Source organism: Ailuropoda melanoleuca, chromosome 8 (assembly GCF_002007445.2).
Source record: "Ailuropoda melanoleuca isolate Jingjing chromosome 8, ASM200744v2, whole genome shotgun sequence".
NCBI lineage: Eukaryota > Metazoa > Chordata > Mammalia > Carnivora > Ursidae > Ailuropoda > Ailuropoda melanoleuca.
This window is the reverse complement of record NC_048225.1, coordinates 91,714,586-91,740,033: the sequence shown is the minus strand read 5'-3', so window position 1 is coordinate 91,740,033 and position 25,448 is coordinate 91,714,586. Positions and strand designations below refer to the sequence as shown.

At 38.3% G+C, this 25,448-nt stretch overlaps 1 protein-coding gene across 7 annotated transcripts in view; it reads left to right on the top strand.

The window, feature by feature from the left end:
- RPS6KC1 (ribosomal protein S6 kinase C1) overlaps window positions 1–10,488 on the top strand; it is a 201,582-nt gene extending 191,094 nt beyond the window's left edge. For all 7 annotated transcript variants that reach the window (XM_034666861.1, XM_034666859.1, XM_034666865.1 and 4 more), the window contains 2 exons: window positions 235–330; window positions 9,497–10,488. In XM_034666861.1, the coding sequence (XP_034522752.1) occupies window positions 235–330; window positions 9,497–9,607 (207 nt within the window). In that variant the 3' untranslated portion in view covers window positions 9,608–10,488. The remainder of the gene's footprint in view (window positions 1–234; window positions 331–9,496) is intronic.
- The last annotated feature ends 14,960 nt before the right edge of the window (window positions 10,489–25,448 follow it).

Here is a 25,448-nt window from a genome sequence, read left to right as displayed (position 1 = left end):
GGCTAGCAACATAAGCTTATGATGTGATTTTGATTATTGCCTTCATTTCAGTTAGAAGTTCTGTAGTCTCGTGGCCCTTGGCCTGAACTGCTTAGGAGACACTGTTGATTACTTCCCCCCCGCCCCCAGCTAAGATGGTTGTTGAGCTTTCTGTACTTGCTGTCCATAAATCCTGTGATAGAACAGAATATGATGTTATTTGGGATAAGAAGTGTACCTGATTGATTATTTCAGACTCTGGTTGAGTGCCATCCAGCAGGAATAAATACTCACACTACTTTGAACATGCCAGAATGTGTCTCTGAAGAGGCTCGCTCACTCATACAACAGGTAATTTAATTGACCTACTGGCCAAGTATATCAGCCATGCAAATTAGCAGAGTCCATAGTTATGAAACCTTAAGGAAATTAGTTTGGGGTAAGAAAGACTCATTACTAATTACAAATTCAGAACTGATACTGTGTATGGTTAGGCTTCTGCTATTATTTGAGTATTCGTGAAGTCAGAGAACAGTTAAGGCTTGTTGGTATTTAAGTCTTTTTTTTCCCCTCAACAATTCAGACTAGTGTTTAGTCAATTTCATATATTTGTGTAGGTATGAGATTTAAGTATTGTTTGTAGCTTGTCTGGAGCTGCTCTTTTTCTGCTATTACATTTTGTAACCATGTATGATGGCTGTTTTCTTTCTTTCTTTCTTTCTTTCTTCCTTTCTTTCTTTCTTTCTTTCTTTCTTGACTGGATATTTTCAATCTTTAATACAAATTTAGAAATTTAGGAATAGGCTACTCAGGTTGCTTTGGAGAGAAGTGGTGTTAGAAAATCTTGCCAAGTTAGATTACTCCTAGCTTCATCCATTGATGGAAGTTGGGCATTGATGTCAGTTAGTGCATTTTTGGTGGCTTAAAAGAAAGAGACTATTGATAATTAAAGTTCAATATCTCAGAGGTAAGCTAGGAACTCCAGTGAGCTTCTTAAATTGACTCCTCACATTTAAAATGCTCCTTTAGTTTTGAATGGTGAGTTTTGGTGAGTATACTGAGGGTTGTCAGCGTTGGGGCATGATAGGCTCAAAGCACATCAGCAAGAATTATCAGGTCTAGGATCTTTATAGTTTTATGAGAAACATGAAGGGAAAGTTATTTGAAAAACATCAAGAACTCATATTTTTGTTTCATGAAAGCTGAATTATTTTTTTTTAATTGGAAAAAACCAAAATTTAAGAAAAAGAAAGGGGGAGGGGAGAATATATTAAGAAGATAATTACCTCATATTCTCTTGAAGAGTGATTTGGGTTCCATTCAACAAATACATACACAAATATACGCAGGACATAGCACTGTAAGCGATGAGGGTAAGACTCACAAATAACTATATCATGGATAGATTGGATCAAAACTGTCAGAGGCATAAAAACTCCTCTGGCAAGTCATGATAAGAAGGGGTTCTAATTGAGGCAGTGATAGTATTAGGAAAGTTTTGTGTAGTGGATGATATTTTTGTGGAACCCTAGAGTTGTGGCATGACAAGATGGGATGAGGGGGAATAGCTAGGTGGAATGAACAGCTTCAAAGAGGGAAGGAGTCCAAAAAACCCAAATTAGGAAATCAAAAGTTTGGTTTATCTGGAGTGGAGGGATTAATACAGGAATGAGTAATAGTAGTACATGGGTGTGGAAAGGTAAGTTGGAATTCTCTTATGGGGTTCCATTATGATCAGTAGGGAAGAGTGATCATACTTAATTCAGTAAAAAAAGAAAAAAAGGATATTTGGAATTTTTGTGCAGAATGAAAGGATCATAGTTGTGCTTTAGGAAGATTAAATTTTCCCAGAGAATGTAAAACATAAAGAAACATAACCAGGTTGGAAATAATGAGATGAGAATACCCTTGAGCACTTTTTTTGAGCACTCAAAAGGACTAAGGGGTAATGCAAAGATGTAGAACACGTTTCATTCTAATGGGGGAAAAAAGGACAGCTACTCATTTGATTTCATCTTACTTGTTGTGGCACAACAAGATAAATTCCAAGTATTTTTTTGGTAAATAATTTGAGGAGGGCTAGCAAATGCTTTTTGTTTGTTTGCTTCCCTCCTTAAAGTCCTTATTATATAATACTAAGAATAGAATTACCTACATAATTTATAAAGGTCTGCTGCTCCTGTCTTTATTAGAAATTATTTTATAAAGGAATCTTGGCTTAAGGTGTGTTAAATCCTCCAATAGAGATACATATATGTTATATAGTAAATCAGCATTCTGTCATTGGCCTGCCTAAGGAAACTACCACTCATGTTGAGGAAACATCATCAGGAAAGGGAAAAGGGGTCTCTTGGCATGATTAGCAATTTGTCATTTTGACTTTCCTCTTCCACTACCTCATGGGTCGTAGGGGTCATTTTTTAAAAAAAATCACAAAATGATTTATATGGAAATAATTATTCTGCTTTGGGGAGATTTCCCCCTCTTTGGCCTTTCATCTCCTTGCTTTCTTCCTAGATTTCATAATCCCCTGTACACATGGTTCAGTCATCTCTGTCATGTGAGTGGTGCTAAAGTGACATAGTTACATTTTAAATGCAATTAGAAGAAAGATGCTTACATTTTACAAATCTTCAAAGCATGTATATTTGTACTTCACAGTGTACATTTAGTTAATTATGATGCAGTTATTTTGTTAGTGAAAAATATGAGAAAAAGACCTTCAAAACAAATTTTTATGTCTTCATTGCTCAGCCTCATTGCCTGAATATTCTTCAGGAGAAGGGAGGTTGGCAGTGACTATATGTTGGTTTCGTCACTGGCTGACATATTTGCTTATGCAATAGAATCTTTGTGTGGTCTCTCTTGAGGCCTGGTATAGTATTTAAAATGGCAGGACAAACAAGATAGTCTTGGGTAAGACAATTATACTTTTGTCTATAGATTTATATTTACATATTTGTAGTGAAGTCCATGAACTAATTAAATTGACTTTAGTAAAAGTTGAAATAGGAACCTTTATTGGAATTTCATCATGAAGTCATGTTTTGGAAAGAATAGGTGTGGAAAAGTCAATTGTAACAAAGAAGAAAGAACTTTTATATATTCATATGTTTACTGAAATATCAAAAAATACGTTATATTTAATTCTTACCGATGTTTGATATTTTAAATTTTTATTAAATGGTTTGATGTTTGATGCGTTCCACATTTCAGTCGGTTAGACATGAGTTGTCAGATTTTGAAAATGGATTTGATACATTTGGGATACTCTTGCAATGTTTGTTTTATAATAGCAGCTTTTCACTTAACACCTTTTAGCAATAGCTAATATTAAAATTCTTTGAGCAGTTAACTTTAATCAACAATAGTCATTTTGAATGCCAGATACAATAATTTCAAGTGAAAAGATTGAGTAGAGTCTTTTGAAGTATATACTTCACACCTCTTGTTATTTGGTAATAATAAAGTGAAGCAGTAGGTTCTTGGCATTTGCAAAAAATTACATACTCATGAGGCAGCATAATGTTATGTTTAAGAGCGTAACATTATTCCGGAACCACAGTGCCTAAATTCACATCTTGTCTTCGGTACTTACTACTTGTGTGATCTGAAATAAATTACTTAATTTCTGTGAGTCTCTGTTTTCTCATCTATAGGGAGAATAGAATAGTAGCTATTCATAGAGTTGTTGTGAATTAAATTAATTAAACTATGTTAAGCACTTAGAATAATGCTTGGCACACAGTGAGTGTCACATTAATGTTTTATATCATTATTGATAGGACAATGCTGAAGGTTCATAATATATAGTAGTTTGTATTTGATGAAGCATGTGTTGAATTATAGGGCTGCTAATGTAAGAGTGAGTCAGCTGCTGGTGATAGAGGTGAAAAGGTCTAAAAAAGTAGTGGACTGGCACATAATAGGAAATCAATTGATATTTTTCATATAAATAATTGAATTAATGAATCGTGAATGAAAGAAAAATAGAAATAAAGGTAAAAAGATAAACAAGTTTCGGTTGAATACATAGAAACAATAATGTAAAGAAATCATTTAAATATTTCAGTTTACTAAAGAAAGATTCTCAAATTTGAATGGCTATAGCCATATGAGGAAGTTGACAAATTCTCTCTTAAGAAAGGAAGTTATAACATTGGACAGAATTGGCAAAAACAACCATCTCAGTGCTCTGGAAATTGATGAAAGGGATACAACAATCTGAAAAGTGTTTATACTTGAAAAACAGCCAAACTTTGGGAAGAAGAGTGGGACTCTGGCAGTTTTACTGGGGCTGCTCCCATTCTCTTTTCTCTGCTTGGTCGGTTGTGAAGTTTCTTCCAGATCGAAGCAGGTCATGAAGACCAACCCTGAGGTTGCATGCCTGTGTATAGGAGCAGTGAAGGATTCCAGTTGAAAGTAAAAACCAGGGGAAGATTTGTAAGTGGCCTAAATTTTTAATGTGTTCTCCTGTGCATCATTAGAGGACAAAAGCTTTCGGGGCTGAGGTTTAATGTAACCTCTTTTGAGTCACAGATTAATCACTAAGCTGTACACACACAGGGTGGTACCTAGGAAGTGAAGCTCAAAAATAAAAACGAGGAAAAAAGAATGAGCAGAGATGGCAACAGCTGCTTGTTACAAAGTGATGGGAGGAGCAGATTTACAGATCTAGCTGAAATAAATTACCAAACAAAGAACAAACCAACCAACAGCAATGACAGTAGTCTTCTTGGGGAAAAAAGTTGGGGTCTAGAGTTGCTAAAATACGTCATTCAAATGTCCCATTTTCAGCAAATATTGTATGATATACACAGAAACAAAAAAATGTGACTCATATGCAGGGAAAAAAGCAGTCAGTAGAAATTGACTCTGAATGTCCCCGGGTTGAATTAAACAGACTTCAAAGTGGTTATTATAAATATGTTCAAAGAACTAGAGGAAACCATGTTTAAAGAATTAAAGGAAAGTATGAAAACAATGAATCAGCAAATAGAAATTCTCAATAGGGAGATATAAATTATATTTAAAAAAAACCAAATAGAAATTCTCAAGTTGAAAAATACAATAATAACAATAAATATTGTTTCAATAATTGAAATTCACTAGGAGGAGAATTCATTAAAGCAGCTCAACAGCAAATTTGAGATAGATGAGGAAAGAATCAATGAATTGAAGATGGAATGATAGAAATGATCAAACCTGGGGGAAAAAAAAGACCAGAAAAAAGAAAAATGAACAGGGCTACACAAACAGGATTACACAAAGAAAATATCAAATGTACCAGGGAGTCCCAGAAGGAAAGGAAAGAGAGAAAAGGGGAGCAAAAGTATTTGAAAAAGCAGTGGTTAAAAACACCCCAAATGTGATGAAAAACATTGATAGGCATCGAAGAAGCTCAGTGGACTTTGATTAGGAAAATACACCTAGTCATATTGTTGAAAGACAAAAACAAAGAGGAAAATCTTGAAAGCAGCAAAAGAAAAATCACTCACTTTATACAAGAAAACCTTAATGTCTGATTTCTCACCAGAAACAATGGAAGACAATAGACACTTTCAGCTATAAAATAAATAAGTTGTGGAGATGAAAAGTACCACAGAGGGAATGTAGTCAGTAATATTGTAATAATATTGTATGGGGACAAATGGTGATTACACTTACTGTGGTAAGCACTGAGTAAAGTACAGATTGTTGCATCAGTATGTTGTACACCTGAAACTAATATAACATTGTATGTCAATTATACTTCAATAATAATGATAAATAATAATACCAGTGGAAGACAGAAGACAGTGAAATGAAATATCCAAAGTGCCGAAAGGAAGTTAACTATCAACCAAGAATTCTATATCCAGCAAACTCATCCTTCAAAAATGAAGATGAAATAAAGAAATTCCTGAATAGAGACAGAGAATTCATTGCTAGACTTGCCTTACAAAAAGTAATACAGGAACTCCTTCAGGCTGAAAGGAAATAATGACACCACATAGTGACTTGAATCTGTAGGAGGAAACGAACAGCACTGGAATGGTAAAATATGAGTCAATGAAAAAGACAATGAGGGGCGCCTGGATGGCTCAGTCGTTTAGCGTCTGCCTTCGGCTCAGGGGTGATCCCAGGGTCCTGGGATCGAGCCCCACGTCGGGCTCCCTGATCCGCTGGGAGCCTGCTTCTTCCTCCCCCACTCCCCCTGCTTGTGTTCCGTCTCTCACTGGCTGTCTCTCTCTCTGTCAAATAAATAAATAAAATCTTAAAAAAAAAGAAAAAAAGACAATGAAAAGGACTATTTTTTTCCTCATTTTTCTTCTCAACTTCTTTTAAAAGACATAAGATTGTATGAAACTAAATATAACATGCTGTTGAGTTTTAACATACAAATGTGTAATATGTTACATATATGACAATAATAGACCAAAGGCAGAAGGAATAGAGCTATAATAGAGCAGAGTTTCTACATTTCACTGGAATTAAGTTAGTCTTAATCTGAAGTAGATTGTGATAAATTTTATTTTTTTTAGAGGGGGAGGGGGAGGGGCAAAGGAGAGAGAGAGAAAATCCCAGCAGGCTCCATGCTCATTGTGGAGCCTGACGTGGGCTCGATCCTATAACCCTGAGATCATGACTTGAGTTGAAATCAAGAGTCAGACGCTCAACTGACTGAGCAACCCAGGTGCCCTGTAGATTATGATAAATTAAGATGCATATTGTAATTCTTACAGCAACCACTAAAAAAATAGTAAAAGAAAATTAATAGAGGAACTAAAATAGTAAAGTATTGATACAAAAGAAGGCCGTAAAAGTGGAACAAAAAAGACAGTAGACATAGAAAACAAGTGGCAAAATGGCAAATTTAAACCCACCACATCAATAATTATAATTCAATATGGCTGTCTAAACATGCCAAACAAATGGCAGATATTATTAAACTGGATGAAAAAGTAAGATTCAGTTATCTTGTGTACAAGAGATACACCTTAAATTCAAAGACACAAATAGGTTGAAAGGAAAAGAATGGGAAAAGATAAATCATGCAGACGGCGCCATAAGAGAGCTGAAGTGGCTATATTAAATTCCTGACAAAATAGATGTGAAGACAAGAGACTTACCAGAAACTAAAATATTTCATAGTGATAAAGGGTCAGTACATAGAGATATAACAATAAATGCATATTAATAACAGCCTCTATACATATGAAGCAAAATCTGAATTGAAGGGAAAACAGATCTATTTTCTCGAAGATAGATCAGATGCTATACCACAAAATAAACTTCAGTCTTAAAGAGGTGTTTAAAATCATACAACATAGTCTGATCATAACAATTTAATTAGAAATCAGAGAGAGATCTGGTGAGTCCACAAATATTTGGAAATTAAACCAACACACTTCTACATAACCTATGAGTCAAAGAAGAAGTCTCAAGAGAAGGTAGAAAGTATTTTTAATGGAATGAAAACAAAGACTATATTAAAATTTATCAGATGCAGCTAAATCAGTTATTGAGGGAAATCTATGGCTTATAAACACCTATATCAAAAAAGAAGAAAGGTCTCAAATGAAAATCTCAACTTGCACCTTAGGAAACTAGGAAATTACTAGAAAATTATTGTGTTACTAGAGCAAAGATAGGCATATAGATCAATGGAATGGAATTGAATATCCAGAAATAAACCCTTACATTTATTTTCAGTTGATTTTCAGTAAAGGTGCCGAGAGAATTTGATGGTGAAAAAATAGTCTTTTCAACAAATGCTGGGAAAATCAATAAGTCACATGCTAAAACCAAAATGATCTAAGACCCTTACTTCATACCATATCCAAAAATTAACTCAAAATAGCTCTTACACTTATATAGATGGGAGCTAAAACTAAAAATTGTAGAAGAAATCATAGAAGAAAATCTTCTTGATGGGTTAGGCAAAGAGTTACTAGATATGACACCAGAAACATCCATAAAAGAAAACAATTGATAATGTAGGCTTTATTGAAATTAAAACTTTTATACTTCAAAAGATACCAGTAAGAAAATGAAAAGACAAGCCACAGAATTGGAGAAAATATTTCAAGTCATGTAACTAATAGGGACTTGTATTCAGAATGTATAGAGAACTCTTATAGGGGCACCTGGCTGGCTTGGTTGGTAAAGCATACGATCGTTGATCTCAGGGGTGTAGGTTCAAGCCCCACAATGGGTGTAGGGATTACTTAAAATCAAATCTTAAAAAAAAGAAACACTTATAACTCGATAGACAATTCAGTATAAAAATGGGCAAAGATTCACCAAGGAAGCCATGTGAATGGCTTAGAAGGCCATGAAAAGATGCTTGTCATCATTATTCATTAGGGAATACAAATTAAAATCATAATAAGGTGCCATCAATACCCACTAAAAGGGCTGTAATCAAAAGATAGACAGTATCAAGTATTGGTGAGGATGTAGAAAAACTGGAACTCTCATGCATTGCCTGTGGGAATGTAAGATAGTGCACCTACTTCAGAGAGGTTTGACAGTTTCTTAAAAAGCTAAACATAAATTTGCCACATGACCCAGCAGTTCACTCCTAGGAATATCCTTGAGAGAAATGAAGATGTGTGTTTACACAAAGACAAATGTGTGAATGTTAATAGCAGTGTTAGTCATTATAGCCTCAGCCTGGAAAGACTAAATGCCTATTAACTGGTGAGTAGATTAACAAAATATGTTCTATCCAAAAAATGGAATGCTATTCAGAAATAAAAGGTTAACAGGCTGTTGATACCTGTACAACAATGGATGAATCTGAAAAACATTATGTTAAGTAAAAGAAGGCAAGTACAAAAGGCAACATATTTTATGAGTCCATTTCCATGAAATATCCAGAAAGGTCACATTTATAGAGACTAAAAGCAGATCAGTGTTTGCCTAGGGCTGGGGTTGGAAGTGAGGATTAACGCAAACAGCATGAGGAAACTTTTTAGGGTGATCAAAGTATTCTGGAACTGGATTGTATGATGGTTTCACAACTTTTTAAATTTACTAAGAATCACTGAATTGTACACTTACACCAGATGAATTTTATGCTGTATAAATTATCCCTCAGTAAAGCTGTTAAAACAGAATTTGAGGATGCATGAATGTCTGAAGACACACGATTTCAGCATGCCCATTAAAGGAGTAAGTGGATATCTCAGATTGTGGTGCAATATCTAATCAATGTCATGGCGTGCTTTGGAATAGGAAATTGGTAAGTGTAACTGTCCTACTCTACTGTGAGTTTGAGAGAACCAAAGTGAGTTACTCAAGGTCATGTTTCAAATCAGTTCAAAAGCCCTAAAATCAGATACCCTCCAACACCCCACAACTACGGCGGTGTTAGGTATTGCTCCCTTCCAAGGAAATCTTGTAGGTTGGCTATTAATCAAGTCCACTTGTCACTTGGGTTGAATCGAGCAGTTCTTTCCTTTCATATATTTTTGTTTTCCTTTGATTCACCGCTTAGATTCCTATTAATTACTAAATCCTTCCTTTTTAGCTCTTGCAGTTCAACCCTGTGGAGCGTCTTGGTGCTGGAGTTGCTGGTGTTGAAGATATCAAATCTCATCCATTTTTTACCCCTGTGGATTGGGCAGAACTGATGAGATGAGCATAGGGCAAGATTATCTGTGCACATTCCGACCTTCTCTATGACAGGCGTCTCCAGCACAGAGGTGGCCCTGCCCCATGCTCACCGATGGAGCACCGAGACATTGGGATAAAGACCTTTAGAGGAAATGAGGGAAGAAAAAGGCTAAAAGAGAATGATTTCTTTACTGTTACTCTCTGGACAAGATACTGGCTACATCTGCAAGGGGCGTTTATGTGCAAACCTTTAAACAAGGTGTGATCTTTATTTTATCTGCATTTAGTATTGCAGATGAGTTGTAAACCCAACTGAAGGAGGAATGCCCTTCAAGAACTTCCTCTGAAAGCTCCAAGTATACATTTAAGTATTACTTGAAAGGAGGGCCTTTTACATGGCAGCTAATAGTGCTTTCGGCTAAGCAAGATTGGTTTATATGATCATAATTAATATTTGCTGAATAATACACTAAAAGTGCTTCATGAATAGTGTCATCTATGGAGCTTAAGTGAGAAAAACAGAATATATACATCATGTCTGATAGAAAACATGTACCACGATGCTATATAATTAATGTATGCTGAATGTGGTTCCATATTGTTCGTACTTTCAGAAGTCCACTGAGAAGAATACAGTCACGTTGCCAACTTCGTGTATTTTGTTGGTTGGTACTGCTTACAGAAGGGTTCGTGGAAACACTCACCGTCTCTTTTCCACTTCCATCTTTCTGCTCCCTACACCCGTGGCCTAGCCTCTCATATTCTGTCCCCCTTCCTCCACTAGTACACATGCAACAAAAAGGGAAGGGAGTATTTATTTCCCCAAATTGTATCAACTTAATAAGGACTAAGAAATCATGATTATAAAATAAACGTGATAAAAATTGAAATCTCTCCTTCATTTAATTGCTTAAGTTTTTTGTTTTGCGTTGTTGGCTTTGTTTTAGAAAGGCCTCTCTTTCTTTCATCTTAGAATTTTCACAATTTCTGCTGCTGCTTATGCTTGACTTCATTTTAGGTTTTTCATTTGGTATCCTAAGAACCAAAGAGTCTCATCTAAATGGAATTGAATGGCAATCCTATTTTATTACTTAGTGCCAGGTTCTCCAGATCTGACTTCCTAATCTACTTGACATGATGTAGAAAGAATATGAGTATTTACACCTCTCCAAACATTTGTATTTATTATTTCTGTATGTTGCTAAGTTAGCTCCTGCATTTGTGCCTTGTTTATACCAATTTACAAATGTTTTTGAAGCGTAATGTCTGTTTTTAAAACTTTATCCAAAGAAGAAAGAATAAGTCACTTTTTTGGAGTCAGGAGCCATCAGAAATAATGGAAGTTTTCCATATATTTTAGCCCTTCTATGTGGGAGCCCAAGAGCTCCATCTCCACAGCTTCCATCTGCCGCCAGCCAGGTTCTCCCATCAAAGTAAATGGAAGCAGAAAATGCTTTAGTGAAACAAAGGAAATGTGCAAGCATTTTTTTCTTTTTCTATTTTCCTACTTCCCCCTTTTCCTTCTGGTTCCCTTATAACCTGAACCTCAGATGAAGGACTGCAACAACACCAGGATGGGGAGCAGGTCACCAGGATCAAAGCACAATCAAGATGACATCAGTCCCTGGAACTGGGTTTCAACTCACCAGCCCCCCTGGCCTCATAACAGGAACTTGTGCAGGTGAGACTAAAGAATGACTTCCTGTGTAGGACCAGTAGGAAATCTGCAAGTACTTAGAGCTAGCCATTGCAGAGCTTCCTTCCAGAAGTGCCCTATGACATGAAAGTAGGACTTCACAGCTAAGGTGAAGCTCCCAGCCCTGCCACGTGATTTTGGTTCCTTGAATTCAGGACAGTAATGTCGACAGATGGCTGCTGTGTCAGTGTGTTGACAGTTCCATTGCTTCAGTTCCCTCTTTGTGTTTGGTTGGACCTTAATGTAAATACATCATCCATAATCATGGTGGACATGAATTATTATAGTAATAAATACGTAGGATATGGCTTTGGGGTGATGAACCCAAGTCTGTTTTTACTTGATGATGTATATTAAAATATTAGTATTTCTAATACTTTGGGTGATCTTGCTTTTTGTTGTTGTTTTTAATTTTTATTTTTTTTTGAGCATGTGGCCTGTGGGTCGAAACATAACTTGCCACTTTGTATTTTTTATTTGATTTTTTTGTTGTTGAAGTAAAACCTATGTAACATAAAATTGACCATTTTAACCACTTTGAAGTATACAGTTTAGTGGCGTTAAGTACATTCCCATTTTTATCCAGCCATCACCTTTTCATTATCCCAAACCAAAACCCTACACCCATTAAACGATAACTTCCCATTCCCCTTCCTCCCAGCCCCTAGTAGCCACTATTCTACTTTCTGTCTCTCTGTTGACTCTTCTAGGTCTCTCATATAAGTGGAATCCTATAATACTTGTCCTTTTGTGTCTGGCTTATTTCACTTAGCATATGTTTTCAAGGTTCATCCATACTGTAGCATATATCAGAATTTCATTCCTTTTTAAAGGCTGAGAAATATTCTACTGTATGTAGGGACCACATTTTGTTTAGCTGTTCATCTGTCATTGGACATTTGGGTGTTTCCTACCTTTTGGCTGTTATGAACATGGATGTTCAAGTCCCTACTCTCATTTGATTTTATATTTTTATATGAAATTACCAATGTCCTTGACTTATTTTATGGCCCTCTTTATAAGAGAGCTTTTCTACCAGGTGGTCAGTAACATGGTGGTATAATGCCACCTACCTTAAGAAAGGATATGAAAGTGGATCATTTCTATTTCACAGAAACAGAGTTAAGCTCCCTAAGAGTAAAAAAAAAAAAAAAACAACAAAGCCATTATTTTAGCAATTTAACCATTACATGAGTTAAGACTTTTTGAGACATAGAACTTTTCTTTTTTTAAAAAATATTTTATTTATTTATTTGACAGAGAGGGAGACAGCCAGCGAGAGAGGGAACACAAGCAGAGGGAGTGGGAGAGGAAGAAGCAGGCTTCCAGTGGAGCAGGGAGCCCGATGTGGGGCTCAATCCCAGGACCCTGGGATCACGCCCTGAGCCGAAGGCAGATGCTTAACGACTGAGCCACCCAGGTGCCCCGAGACATAGAACTTTTCAACTTTTTATAACTGAACTCTTTATAACATAATTCAACCTGCCTTTTAAACATTTTTAAAACAGCTACAATTTCTGTTGTATTTCGACCCTTAAATTTTTTCTAGCCTGTCTTCTTTCAGTCATTGTGAACCACAATCAAGTTTTGCTTTCATATAATCCATGTACTGAAAGAGTATGAAATTTATAAACGATACTAACCTGTGGCCAAAAACACCATGTTAGGACCCCATACGTAATACGCCTTTGTTGATTTCAGTTGCCCATATTTATGAGTCCAAGCAGAAAGAAATCTGACTTTAGTACCAAAAGGCTTTTTGCTTTTGCAAGGGTTCCCTTATAGCATCTTTGTCAGACTCACTTAGCGAATGGTTCATAACAAAGGCCAAGGCATAAGCTGGATCATTTTTCTCATTACGAGTAGTTGATTTAACCTCTGGTATAGTTAAAGCTGTGGATAATGAAGCCTGGTATTTCAAGCTCTTTCTTTGAGGATTGTGAAAATAACAAAGTTTTAGAGTGGTGTCCTGGTCCTAGCTCCGTGAGTAGCTAGCATTTTCCTTTAATCAAATAACAATATTCTAGACCTATGTCCTCACCTGTAGAATGAAGTCGTAGGTGAGTTCTAAGCTCCACAGCATATGATGGACTTTCTGTTTTTCAGAGTGAACTGAAATTTGATAAACTAACATTATAGGAAGACAAGGTTAGTGAAAATCTTAAATTGATACTTAACTGTTTTCTTATAATTTTTTTTCTAGTAATACCAGATACTTGGGTTGCTGCCATGTACCCGCTCAGCAGCATAGCCCTTAGTGGTTATGTGGCTATAAAAATTATAAATAGAATGAAATATTAAAAGGTTATTTCTCAGTCAGCTCTACACTGGGAAAGGAGAGTTGAAGGTCCAGAGAGAAGCACAGAGAGGTGAAAGGAGGTTAGGACACAACTACATTTGCTCACTCCTTAGACCTTTCTCAACAGTTGTGGTGGTATTTCTACCCCTCTTGCCCTCATCTATTATATGTTATGTGTTTATTTGACTCAGTTCTTTGGCAGGCTTAATCAGAGTACAAAATTGATACTTCCTGTTCCTATTTAATGCAGAACATTAACCTCTACCAGTCTAGGTAATTTGGACTTTTGAGTAGTTGATGTCTCCTCAGCTCATTTTAAGGAATTTGTATTAAGTCCGTATGCTGCAGGCTTTCTCAGTGGCAAAAGCTGTGAAGTCAGCTCTTTCTACACAAAGTTGTGAACATAATAGCAGCAGGGAAATGGGAAGCCAAATACTACAAGTTTTTGTGACTCGCCATCACTTCCTTTCTCAAGGATAGTAAACAGGAAGCTGGGGAACAAGCTTCCTCTTTGGGAAGATTTACGACAGTGGTGATGTAGAGTCAGATGATATGGCTTTGGATTTTTTTGTCCCTATCACATGACTTCTTCCCCGGATCCAGGTATCTCCACCTCGGGGAGAAAGAGAGGCAGAGAAGATTTGTGGAGGTGTAAGGGAGAGAGTAATTTGAAGGAGGTGGTCTACGGAAATGGAGCAGGCACTTGTCAGGTGTGCTAGCCCAGTTGTCTGGAGCAATAGAGAGCCTGCTTTGTGGAGCTAGATTTAAAGGGCAATTCTTTGTTCTTCGCCCAGGAAGAGGTAGGCAGAAACTGAAACTCCTCCTACTATTCCAGGAAAGGAGATAGAGAACTGCCTTTTTGGAAAAGGATTAAGTGAGGAGCTTATCAGAGTCTGTTCTCTCTCCATCTCCTTGCTGAAGACAGCTGGTATGGCTGGTAGGAAAGGAAGAGGCCATGAGTGTCTGCAAAGAGCTACTGTGATTTCTTTTGGGCAGAAATACCTCCTACTGAATGTTGTGAGAAAGAGTGACACACGAACCAGCTTTCGGTCACACTTACGAGTTGCTGCTGTCCTGTTTTTGTGAACCTCAAAGAAATTTCATGTCAAAAAGGTAACCCTTCTAGTCATGTTGATCACATTCCTCCTAAAGTTAATCCACAAGGCAGGAGTTTGACCAACCCCACCAGAAAAGGCGAATGTCAAAGGGGATTTGACAAATGTAAAGAGATTCAACTCTATTTCAGTGATAATGATTGCAGTGTGATGTTGCCTTTTTCACACGGGAGATATACATAAAATTGACTCAAGAGGGACAGAAAACAAGAAGAAAAGGGGGTGTTATGTTGGCAAAACAAAAGAAAACTCATATAACTATTCATTCTCTTGAGATTGTCCTGGAGAGGAAATGCGTTAAATATTTGAAGAATCTGTCTTCAGCAAAAAGATTCTGAATGACTAAGAAAACTTTAAAACTGAGTTTCCCCTTTGACCATGCCCTCCTACTGTTTGCTCATTTCTTCCTTTTTCTCTCTTCATCTCCTCTTCATCCACCCTTCTTCCCTCTTCCGGACTTCTCTGGTCACTGAACAAAGACATGGTGCCTATCTTCAAGGACCTTGTAAAACCCAGGGGAAGGAAAGCATAAATAATAAGTAGGGCAGATTGTTGTAAGTGTTCTAGGGAACAAATAGAGTATGGTGAACACACAGAGGAGAGATCTGAGGAACTGCAGGGAAGCTTCTTGTATTGGAACAGTAGCCTGAAGTTTGAATAGTATTTTTAAACATGAAGATTTAAAAAAAAAAAAAGATTTTGTTTGGGGAGAAGGAAGAATTCCAGGGGAGCAAAAAACACAAAACAAAAACCAAAAAGATAAAACACACACCCCCGACACACACACACACACACACACACACACACGCATGCACACAATTGTGTACAAGGAGCATGGAGATGGGGAAATGTAAAGATGTGCTTATTGTTTGGACTGGTTTGTAGGTACATGAATCTGAACCAGATTAAATGCCATGCCGAAGCATTTGGATTTCATTCTCTAGGTTGTAGGGAACTAGTGAACGTTCTTAGGTGACATTACTGCAGCCTGCCATTGAAAAGATAATTTTAGGGTTAGAATGGAGAATAAATTGGAGAATAGTTAGAGGCAGAGAGCTCAGTTAGGAGTTACTGCAGAAATTCAGGCAAGAGCTGAAGTTCTGAATTACCGTGGTAGAAAAACAAAGAAGGGGGTACATAATCGTCTTCTTGTCCATGTCTCTCGTGTATAGAGTAGAGTTTCCCTATCAAATAATTGCTTTCCTTTTTTCTTGAAGCCAGTTTATACCAAGGGATTATGGATTTGTTGTTTTTAAACTCACTCCCAAGGAATCACCAGAGAGACAAACCAGGGGAGCTCATATACTCTCCCCATTGGTTGATAATGATATTTACTATTCAGAATTTAAAACTCCCCAGGTCCCAACTCACTTTCTTTTATCATTTTGTGGTGCTCCTTCCCACCCTTGGCCTTTCAATGATTGGTTTGCTTTCTGTTTGGATAGTGTTGCACTCTTGCTCTTAGAGGGCATTGGATCCTGCCAGGTGATTGCTGTCTGTCCCAGAACTCTGACACAGCTTAGCTCAGTGGTTCTCAAAAATTCATCCCCATCTGGGTCAGGGGAATAGGGTGTTTTACTCTTCTTCCAACTTCTCTTTAAGTTTGAAATGTCCAAATAAAAAAGTTTTAGCAAAATGAAAGAAAAAGTGATCCTCAGACTGTGCACGTTAGCATCACCTGGAACTTGTTAGAAATGCAAATTCTCAGGCCCAACCCCAAATCTACTTTATCAGAACTCTGGGGGCCTGCACAGCAATCTTATTAACAAGTTCTTCCAGGTGATTCTGATGCATGATTAAATTTGAGAACCACTGGCTTAGCTTAACAAACGCTTATTGCCTCTGCCTTGTATGATCATATACAACCCTCCTTGTGATACGTGTTTTCAGTTTGAAGACATTTCCCAACACTTAGAATATTTCCCAGGAGGCCAGGGAGACCTTGCATCAATGGGAATCACCAGAAGTGAGGACAAGGAAGAAGGGAAATGGCAAGGGGAATAGCCAATTGCATAAGGAAAAAGAGGGGGTAAGAGGTGGAGCACATGGGGAGTGATTTGAAATCATCAAGGAGACTCAGCCAATTCTGTCTTGGTTTTCTAGATTCTTCTGAACCCACGCCTTATGGATAGCTCTGTTATCTCAGATCTCTTTTTGAAATAGAATAAACACCAAATTATAACTACAGTTCTTTTCATTATTTGTTGTATACTGTTGGATTATTTGTTCTTTCTTAAAACAGAGCCACGGTGAAAATTTAGCATTTAGTCCCTGCATTGTCTAAAATCTGAATGTAAAAATGCTAGAACAAGTCTGGGAAAGACACCAGAATGTTCTCATCGGATTGTGAAGTGTGGCAGAACATTCTCAGTAAAGAGATAAAAAGAGTATTCTCTTTAGAACTGAGGGACTCAGCTGGGGTGCTTTCTCAGTAGACTTGGTTTGCCTTTTGAAAATGGGCATCAGGCTTCACAGGGGTGAAGTGAAAGTTCCTAGATGTTACCTGAAGGTTAAGTGTGTGTATGTGTGGGGATGAGGGGATGTGGGTGATCCACTGTCTTCTTACTCTTCACTTTAAATTAAGGCTCTGTTTATAAGGTGCCAACATTGTTAGATGAGATTATTGATAAAGTTTCTTTTGACCAAACAGATACTTGACCTCCCCCGAGCATCTGCAGAATGTTTAGATAATCATGCATTTTCAGTAGGTGGGACCTCAGTGACAGCAGTCGCTGCCTCTGTCTCTGTGCTCTTGCCGTGCCCCACTCAGCCTCCAGTTGCTTCAAGGACCACCCATGGTGGGCAGAGGTTCCCACTAACACCCACCCTTTCCCCCCCATTCCCACTGGTTACGTCGAGAGGCACACCGAGGTGGTTCTGGTTGGGGAGGACGGTATCTGGTGAACAGAGAGGCCACCTTGCCCCCGAGAGAGTCAGCTCTCCTGTTGGTAAAGGACCTCTGGGGCTCTTTCCCCGAATCTTCTGACTGCAGAGCACGGGACTCTTTCCACCTTACAGTCTGTCTCTCATTCACTCACTCCTAAAGCCTGTCTTTCAAGTGTAAGGCCCCGGAATAACTTTTGGCAAACATGATGTGGTGGAAAGGAGATGCTGCACAGAATTTGGTATTTTGAGAAAGATGAACTACCACCTGCTTCTTACTCTCTCACCTCTCACCTCAAACCCTAAACTTAACTCAGTTCAACCCTCCCCCCGCCCCGGGCCATACCTCCACCTCATAGGATGCCAGCAGGACCCAAACCCTCACTCAGGCCGGTCTCACCTCAGCATCAAAAGCCTCGGTAGGGCACGGGGTGTCCTTTTGCCTGTCCCCTGCTCCTGCGATTAAAACACCCCGATCATCTTCTCTTGATTGTAAGGATCTCCTCCAGACTGCCGGTCTGGATCTCGCCCTCACCATTTAGCTGGCCTTCCTGGTGCTGGCAAGTCTTGGCACCCAGAAAGCAGAAAGCGACAGCCATCCTGATGTTGCCACTCTCCGTCCCTCTGCTGCAGACTGGAGCGCCATCCAGTAGCTTCTCTCCACTGTGGGCTATCATGGTGTGTTGCAGAGGAGGGGTGAGCGATGCTGCCTGCTGCAGCTGTCTCCTTTTGAATCAACTACCCCGCTCCCCAGGTGCCAGAATAGCTCACTGGGTTTAGAATGCTCCCCATCTCTACCTCTCCCGCCCATTGCAGCATCGGTAGCAGCTTTCCAACGAGCCTTTTGTTGCGGAAGCTCTAAATCCATGGCAGGGAAATTACCAAGAGACCCTTCCACCGTCTGCCCTCCCTCCCCTTGCTCCGTCTCTTTCTTTCCTTCCTTTGTCTCCTTCCATAGCTAGGGTCAGAATCCCTAGCCAGACTGAGAACATGGTTGCTATTCCAGGACCCAGATGCCAATATGTGGCAGCATCTGGCTTATTGGCAAGCGTCGCCGGCAGTTGTGCTGGCTGCGTCTAGGCCTGTCATGTGGCAGAGCTGCTAACGGGGGCCCTGTCACAAAACAGAGTTTCTTTGAGAATATGGGTTCAACCAAGGAGCCCACCAGAACACAGGGAGCTGCGCCGGGAGGACGCGAGTTATTGGACAGGGTGACCGCCTGCCGTAGCTTCGATGCTGGTTCTGGGCCTGTTCTGCAGAGATCCCTGTGTTCCGCGGCTGGAGACTGCTGCTCCCGTAACCTCACCGTCTCCCTGGTCGTGTTTCAGGTGCCTTAAGGCATGGAGCTCCTTGAAAGGGAAACACAAATCATTCAAAATGTGGAGGTAAAATCCTGCTCCTCAGAGGTGCCCGCTTGGCACGGGGAGCGCGTGATAACAGCTTGCTTCAGAAAGGTGACATTTCTGCTGAAGGCTGGGTAATAAAAAATGCATTTTAAAAACTCAGCCCTTCGTGTCTTCTGACGGTTGTCTTCTGAAGCGAAGGCCATTTCTGCGATGTGAAGGGTCATTTTTGAGGCGAGCCTCTCCGTCCCCCAAACAAGGGCCTATTAACTCTTGTGATCATTCAGGAGACTGAGGAACTTTCCGAGTTAATGAGCACATAACAGGGCTGCTCGTACTTTTTTCAAGGTGCAACCAGTGAGTGCTCAGAATGTGTCTAGCACCGTCAGAGGCAGGGCGGGGGCAGGGACAGCTGACTGAATGCCTGGGTCCGGCCCCCAGGATGTGGCTCATCCGTGAGCAGGTTGCATATCCTTCCATTATTTTCCTTCTTCCCTACCACCTGTACAATTGGACAGGGCAAGTGAGATGCTCTGTGTTTTACAAATGGAGAAACTAAAATCCCAAGAGGTTGATTTGCCCCAGTTGGCATGACAAGCTAGTAAGGGCTGTGGTGGGAAACTCAGGAGTTGTATTTCTGCTTCACTGAGTGCGTGTGTGTTGGATTCTTCCCTTACAGACTCCTAAGGGCAGGAACTGTGTCTTAACTTTTTGCAACGTGCCCCCAATTAGCAACTTCCTGTCATGCCTGACCCCTTTCTACACATCTCTCCCAGACACACACACGCAACAAGCCACACAAATACATCTATATAAAAATACAGGGGCTCTTCACAAACGAGGCCAAGTTTTTCCTGTGACAGGCTGAAAGAAGGAACCAAGAGGAGGAACATAGCTTGAATTAAAAGATGGTAATGAACCTGGGAAGATGGTGGTGGTTAATGGCAGTAGCGTACTGCCTGCATAATCCCACATAAAAATGTACAGAGATATGTAGCAAAATCAAAATTCATAGGCAACATTTACAATGAGACTAGGTGACAAGATACCACAGATCTCAAAATGCAAGTCTTTGGGGACAGAATAGCAATAACCAGAAGACTTGCGTGAGAGGGGCATCTGTGTGGGAGACAAAAAGAAGCCACACTACGGCTCTTGACTGAGTCTGAGAACAGGAGAACCCCAGATAGCCAACTGGTGTTCCCTAGGAAACTCAGTGGACCAATTTGAGAACAGCAGCTGAAGGTGAAGGCATTTTGCCCGCTCTAACACCTGGTAAGTGCAAAGAGCTCATAATAAGAGGAATTAAAGGTGCTGGCCCTTTGAGCTTTCAAAATTGACCCACCAGAACTGCCTTCTAGTACAGGGCCCTACACTGAGGAGAAATTGCTGGGAATGGAATCAAAATTGAGCAGGGTAGGGACAAGAGAAAGGTCCAGTTCAAAGGAAGGGAAGAGCAGCCAGGAAATTTCAAAGTAATGTGTCATTTTTTTTATTTTAACACTTCACAAAAACAACAGAAGAGGGAGCTCTGTGAAGTTAGAGCCTTCTGACAAATTCAACTTGTTTCAGTCTCACAGTTTAGAAAAACTAATTTCACATGAAAAATGCACAACAGGAAAGAATCAACATCAAGTCCCATGTAAAGTTATTATAAGGAAAAAGAATTAGGAATAGAATAAAATTCTTACAATGAAAATACTCAGAAAGATGCGCTAACAAAATAGATCAAAATTAATTTACTATTTCAAAATGGACTGAAGGACACTAAGAAAATTATATAAGACATGAAAAAACAACGTAAATCATAATTGGAAAACTCAGAAATGAGGTGATAACTTGGGAAGGAATTAGAAGAAAAAATTCAAAAAAAACTCGGGAAGGAATTAGAAATAAAAATTTCTATTTTAGAAATGAAAACTAAATTAGAAGGACCACAAGGGTGAATGAACACAACAGACAATGCCTTAAGAGAAATGTAACATGAAAAGAAAAAAAAATTTAAGACCTTTAAAACAGTTTCTGGTTCACAGAGGAATCGAAAGGAAGTTACAGAACTTTCCTGTATGCCCTTTGCCCCAGATATACACAGCTGCCCCCATTATCAACATAGCCCCCCAGTGTGGTGTATTTGTTACAGTTGCTGAATCTACTTTGCCTCATCGTCATAATCACCCTAAGTCCATAGTTTGCTTTATGATTCACTCTTGGTGTTGTACATTCTCTCCGTTTGGACAAATGTGTAATGACATGTTTCCATCATTATGTTATAAACAGTATTTTCGTCGCTTAAAAAATCCTCTGTGCTTTGCCTGTTCATTCCTCCCCACTCACTCCTCACCTCTGCCCCCCACCCACCCAATACCTGGCAACCACTGAATTTTCTGGTCTCCATAGTTTTTGCTTTTTCTAAAATTTCATGTAGTTGGAATTATATATTATGTGGCCTTTTCAGATTGGCACCTTTCACTTAGTAACATGCATTTAAGCTTCCTGCACGTCTTCAGGGCTTGGTAGCTCATTTCTTGTTAGTGCTGAATAATACTCCATTGTCTGGTTGTGCCATGATTTTATCTACTCCCCTACCGAAGGTCATCCTGGTTATTTCCAAGTTTTGGCAACTACGAATAAAGCTATAAACATCTGTGTGCAGGTTTTTGTGTGGACGTAGGTTTTCAACTCATTTGGGTACATACCAGGAAATACTGTTGCTGGATTGTATGGTAAGAAGGTGTTTAGCCTGGTAAGAAGCTGTCAAGCTGTCTTCCCACGTAGCTGTACCATTCAGCATTCCCACCAGCAGGGAGCAGGAGTTCCTCCTGCTCCACATTCTCGCCAGTATTTGGTGTCGTTAGCGTTCTGGACTTTGGTCATTCTAATAGGTGTATAGTAGTATGTCATTGTTTTCATTTGCACTTTCCTCATGACATATGATGTTGAGCATCTTTTCATGTGATTATCTGCCATCTGTATATCTTTTTTTTCTTGAGATACTTGTTAAGTTCTTTGGCCTGTTTTTTAATTGGGTCGTTCATTTTCTTATTGTTGAGTTTTAAGAGTTCTTTGGGTATTTTCGTGAACTGTCCTTTATCAGATGTGTCTTTTGCAAATATTATTTCCCATTCTGTGGAAGTCCTTGTCTTCTCATTCTCCTGACATTGTCTTTTGCAGAGCAGAAGTTTTAAATTTTAATGAAGTCTAGCTTATCAGTTACTTCTTTTAAGGATTGTGCTTTTGGTATTGTATATAAAAGTCATTGCCATACCCAAGGTCATCTGGCTAGGGTTTTTTCCCCTATGTTGTAGTCTCGGAGTTTTATAGTTTGTATTTTATATTTGGGTCTGTGATCCATTTTTAGTTAATTTTTGTAAACAATGTAAACTCTATGTCTAGATTTTTCTTTTTCACCTTTATTTCTCCTTCCTTCCCTCCTTCCTTCCTGCCTCCCTTCCTTCCTCCTCCCTCCCTCCCTCCCTCTTCCCTACCTCCCTACCTCCTCCCTCCCTTCCTTCCTTCTTTCCTTCCTTCCTCCCTCCCTCCCTCTTTCTCCTTTCTCTCCCTTCCCTTCCTTCCTCCCTCCCTCCCTCCCTTTTTCTTTTCTTTTCTTTTCTTTTCTTTTCTTTTCTTTTCTTTTCTTTTCTTTTCTTTTCTTTTCCTTTCCTTTCCTTTCCTTTCCTTTTCTTTTCTTTTCTTTTCTTTTCTTTTCTTCTTTTCTTTCTTTCTTTCTTTCTTTCTTTCTTTCTTTCTTTCTTTCTTTCTTTCTTTCTTTCTTTCTTTCTCTTTCACAGGCAGATGTCCAGTTGTTCTGTCAATATTTGTTGAAAAGACTATCTTTTCTCCATTGTATTCCCCTGGCTCTTTTGTCAAAGATCGACTGACTGTATTTATGTGTTCTATTTCTGGGCTGTTTGTTCTGTTCCATTCATCTATTTGTCTATTCTTTGCCACTACCATACTGTCTTGGTTACTTTTGCCACTTCCATAATGTCTTGGTGACTTTATACTAAATCTTCAAGTTGGGTAGCGTCAGTGGTCTAACTTTGTTCCTTTTCAATATTCTCTTGGTTATCCTGGGTATTTTGCCTATCCCTATAAACTTTAGAATCAGTTTGTTGATATCCACAAAATAAATGCTGAGATTTTGATCGGGATTGCACAGAATATATCCATCAAAATAGGGAGAATGAACATTTTGGCAATATTGAGACTTCCTATCCATGAATATGGAATAGCTCTCCATTTATTTGTAGTTCTCTTCACATAGAGCTTGTCCTATTTTTGTTCAATTTATACCTATGTATTTTGTTTTGGTGGGAATGCTTATATGTTTTGTGTTTTTAATTTTAAATTCCACTGTTCATGCTGGTATATGGAAAAATGTATACTGCAGCCTTGTCCCAAACGATTTTTTGCAATTTTTTCAGATTTTCCAAATAGATGACCATGTCATTTATGAACAAATAGTTTTATTTCTTCCTGTCTAAACTGAACTTTTGTTTCTTTTTTCTTGTATTACTGAATTAGCTAGAATTTCTAGTATGATGTTGAAAGGAGTAGTGAGAGGGGATATCCTTGCCTTGTATCTTATCTTAATGGGAAAGCTTCAAGTTTCTTGCCATTAAGTATAATGTTAGCTATAGGTTTTTTGTAAATGTTCTTTATCGGCTGAGGAATCTCCCCTCAATTCCTACTTCACTAAGAGTTTTTACCATGAATTAGGGTTTGATTTTGTCAACTGCTTTTTCTGCATTTACTGATATCATGTGATTTTTCTTTTTTAGCCTGTTGTTGTGAGGATTCATTAGTTTATTTTAGAATGTTGAACCAGCCTTGCATACCTGGAATGAATCTCATTTGGGCATGGTGTTTAATTATTTTTATACATTGATGAATTAGTTTTTCTAATATTTTGTTGAGAAATTTTGCATCTATCTTCATGAGAGATATTGGTCTGTAGTTCTTGGAATATCTTTTCTGGTTTTATTATTAGGATAATGCTGACATGGGATACCTGGGTGGCTCAGTTCGTTAAGTGTCTGCCTTCGGCTCAGGTCATGATCCCAGGATCCTGGGATCAAGTCCCTCATTGGGGTCCTTGCTCAGCGGGGAGCCTGCTTCTCCCTCTGCCTGCCGCTCCCCCTGCTTGTGCTCTCTCTCTCTGACAAATAAATAAATAAATAAAATCTTAAAAAAAAAATAATGCTGACCTCATAGAATGCATTGGGAAGTATTCCCTCTGCTTCTGCATTCTGGAAGAGATTGTAGATAATTGGTATAATTTCTTCCTAATTGTTTGATAGAATTCACCAGTGAACCCATTTGGACCTGGTGCTTTCTGTTTTGAAAGTCTATTAATTATTATTATCGATTCAATTTATTTAATAGGTATAGGCCTATTTAGATTACGTAGTTCTTTTGTGTGACTTTTGGCAAATTGTGGAATTTGCCAAAGGAATTAGTCCATTTTCATCTAGGTTTTCAAATTTGTGAGCATACGGTTGTTCATAGTATTCCTTTATTATCCTTTTAGTGTTTGTAAGGTGTGTAGTGGTTATCCCCCTTTTCATTTCTGATATTAGTAATTTTCGTCCTCTCTCTTTTTGTCTGGTGAGAGGCTTACAGATTTTATTGATCTTTTCAAAGAATCAGCTTTTGTTTTTGCTTTTCTTTTAGTTTCCTGTTTTTAATTTCATTAATTTCTGCTCAAAATTTTATTATTTACTTCAGCTTACTTTGGATTTAATTTGCTCTTCTTTTTATAGTTTCCTAAGTAGAAAGTTAGAAAACAGATTTTAGATCTTCCTTCTTTCTCAATATATGTATCCAAAGTTGTAAATTTCTTTCTAAGTACTTTCACTGCATCCCACAAATTTTGGTAAGTTGTATTTTCATTTAGTTCAGAATACTTTAAAATTTATCTTGAGATGTCTTCTTTGACCTGTGCGTAATTTCCGGTGGTTTTTCGTTTGTTTAATTTCCATGTGTTTTAGGGTTGTCCAGTCATCCTTTGTTATTAATTTAATATTTATATTATATATTTTATATCATACTTATATTTCTTTATTTAATTTCATTGTGGTTTGAAAGCAGACAAATGATTTCTGTTTTCTTAAATTTGTTAAGAAGTGTTTCATTGCCCAGAATGTGGCCTGTCTTGGTAAATGTTCCATGTGAGCTTCAGGAGAATATATGTTCTGCTGTTGTTGGGTGAAGTAGCTTGTAGATGTCAATTATATCTAGTTGATTGATGGTGTTGCTGAGTTCAACTTTGTCTTTACTAATTTTCTGCCTGTTCGGTCTGTCCATTTCTGATAGAAGAATGTTGAATCCCCCAGCTATGTTAGTGGATTCATTTATTTCTCTTTGCAATTCTATTAGTTTTTGCCTCACATGATTTGATGTTTTTTTGTTAGGCACATGCACGTTAAGGTTTATTATGTCTTCTTAGACAATTTACTCATTATCATTACATAATGCCTCTCTTTATCCCTGAGAACTGTCCTTTCTTTGAAGTCTGCTTTATCTGAAAT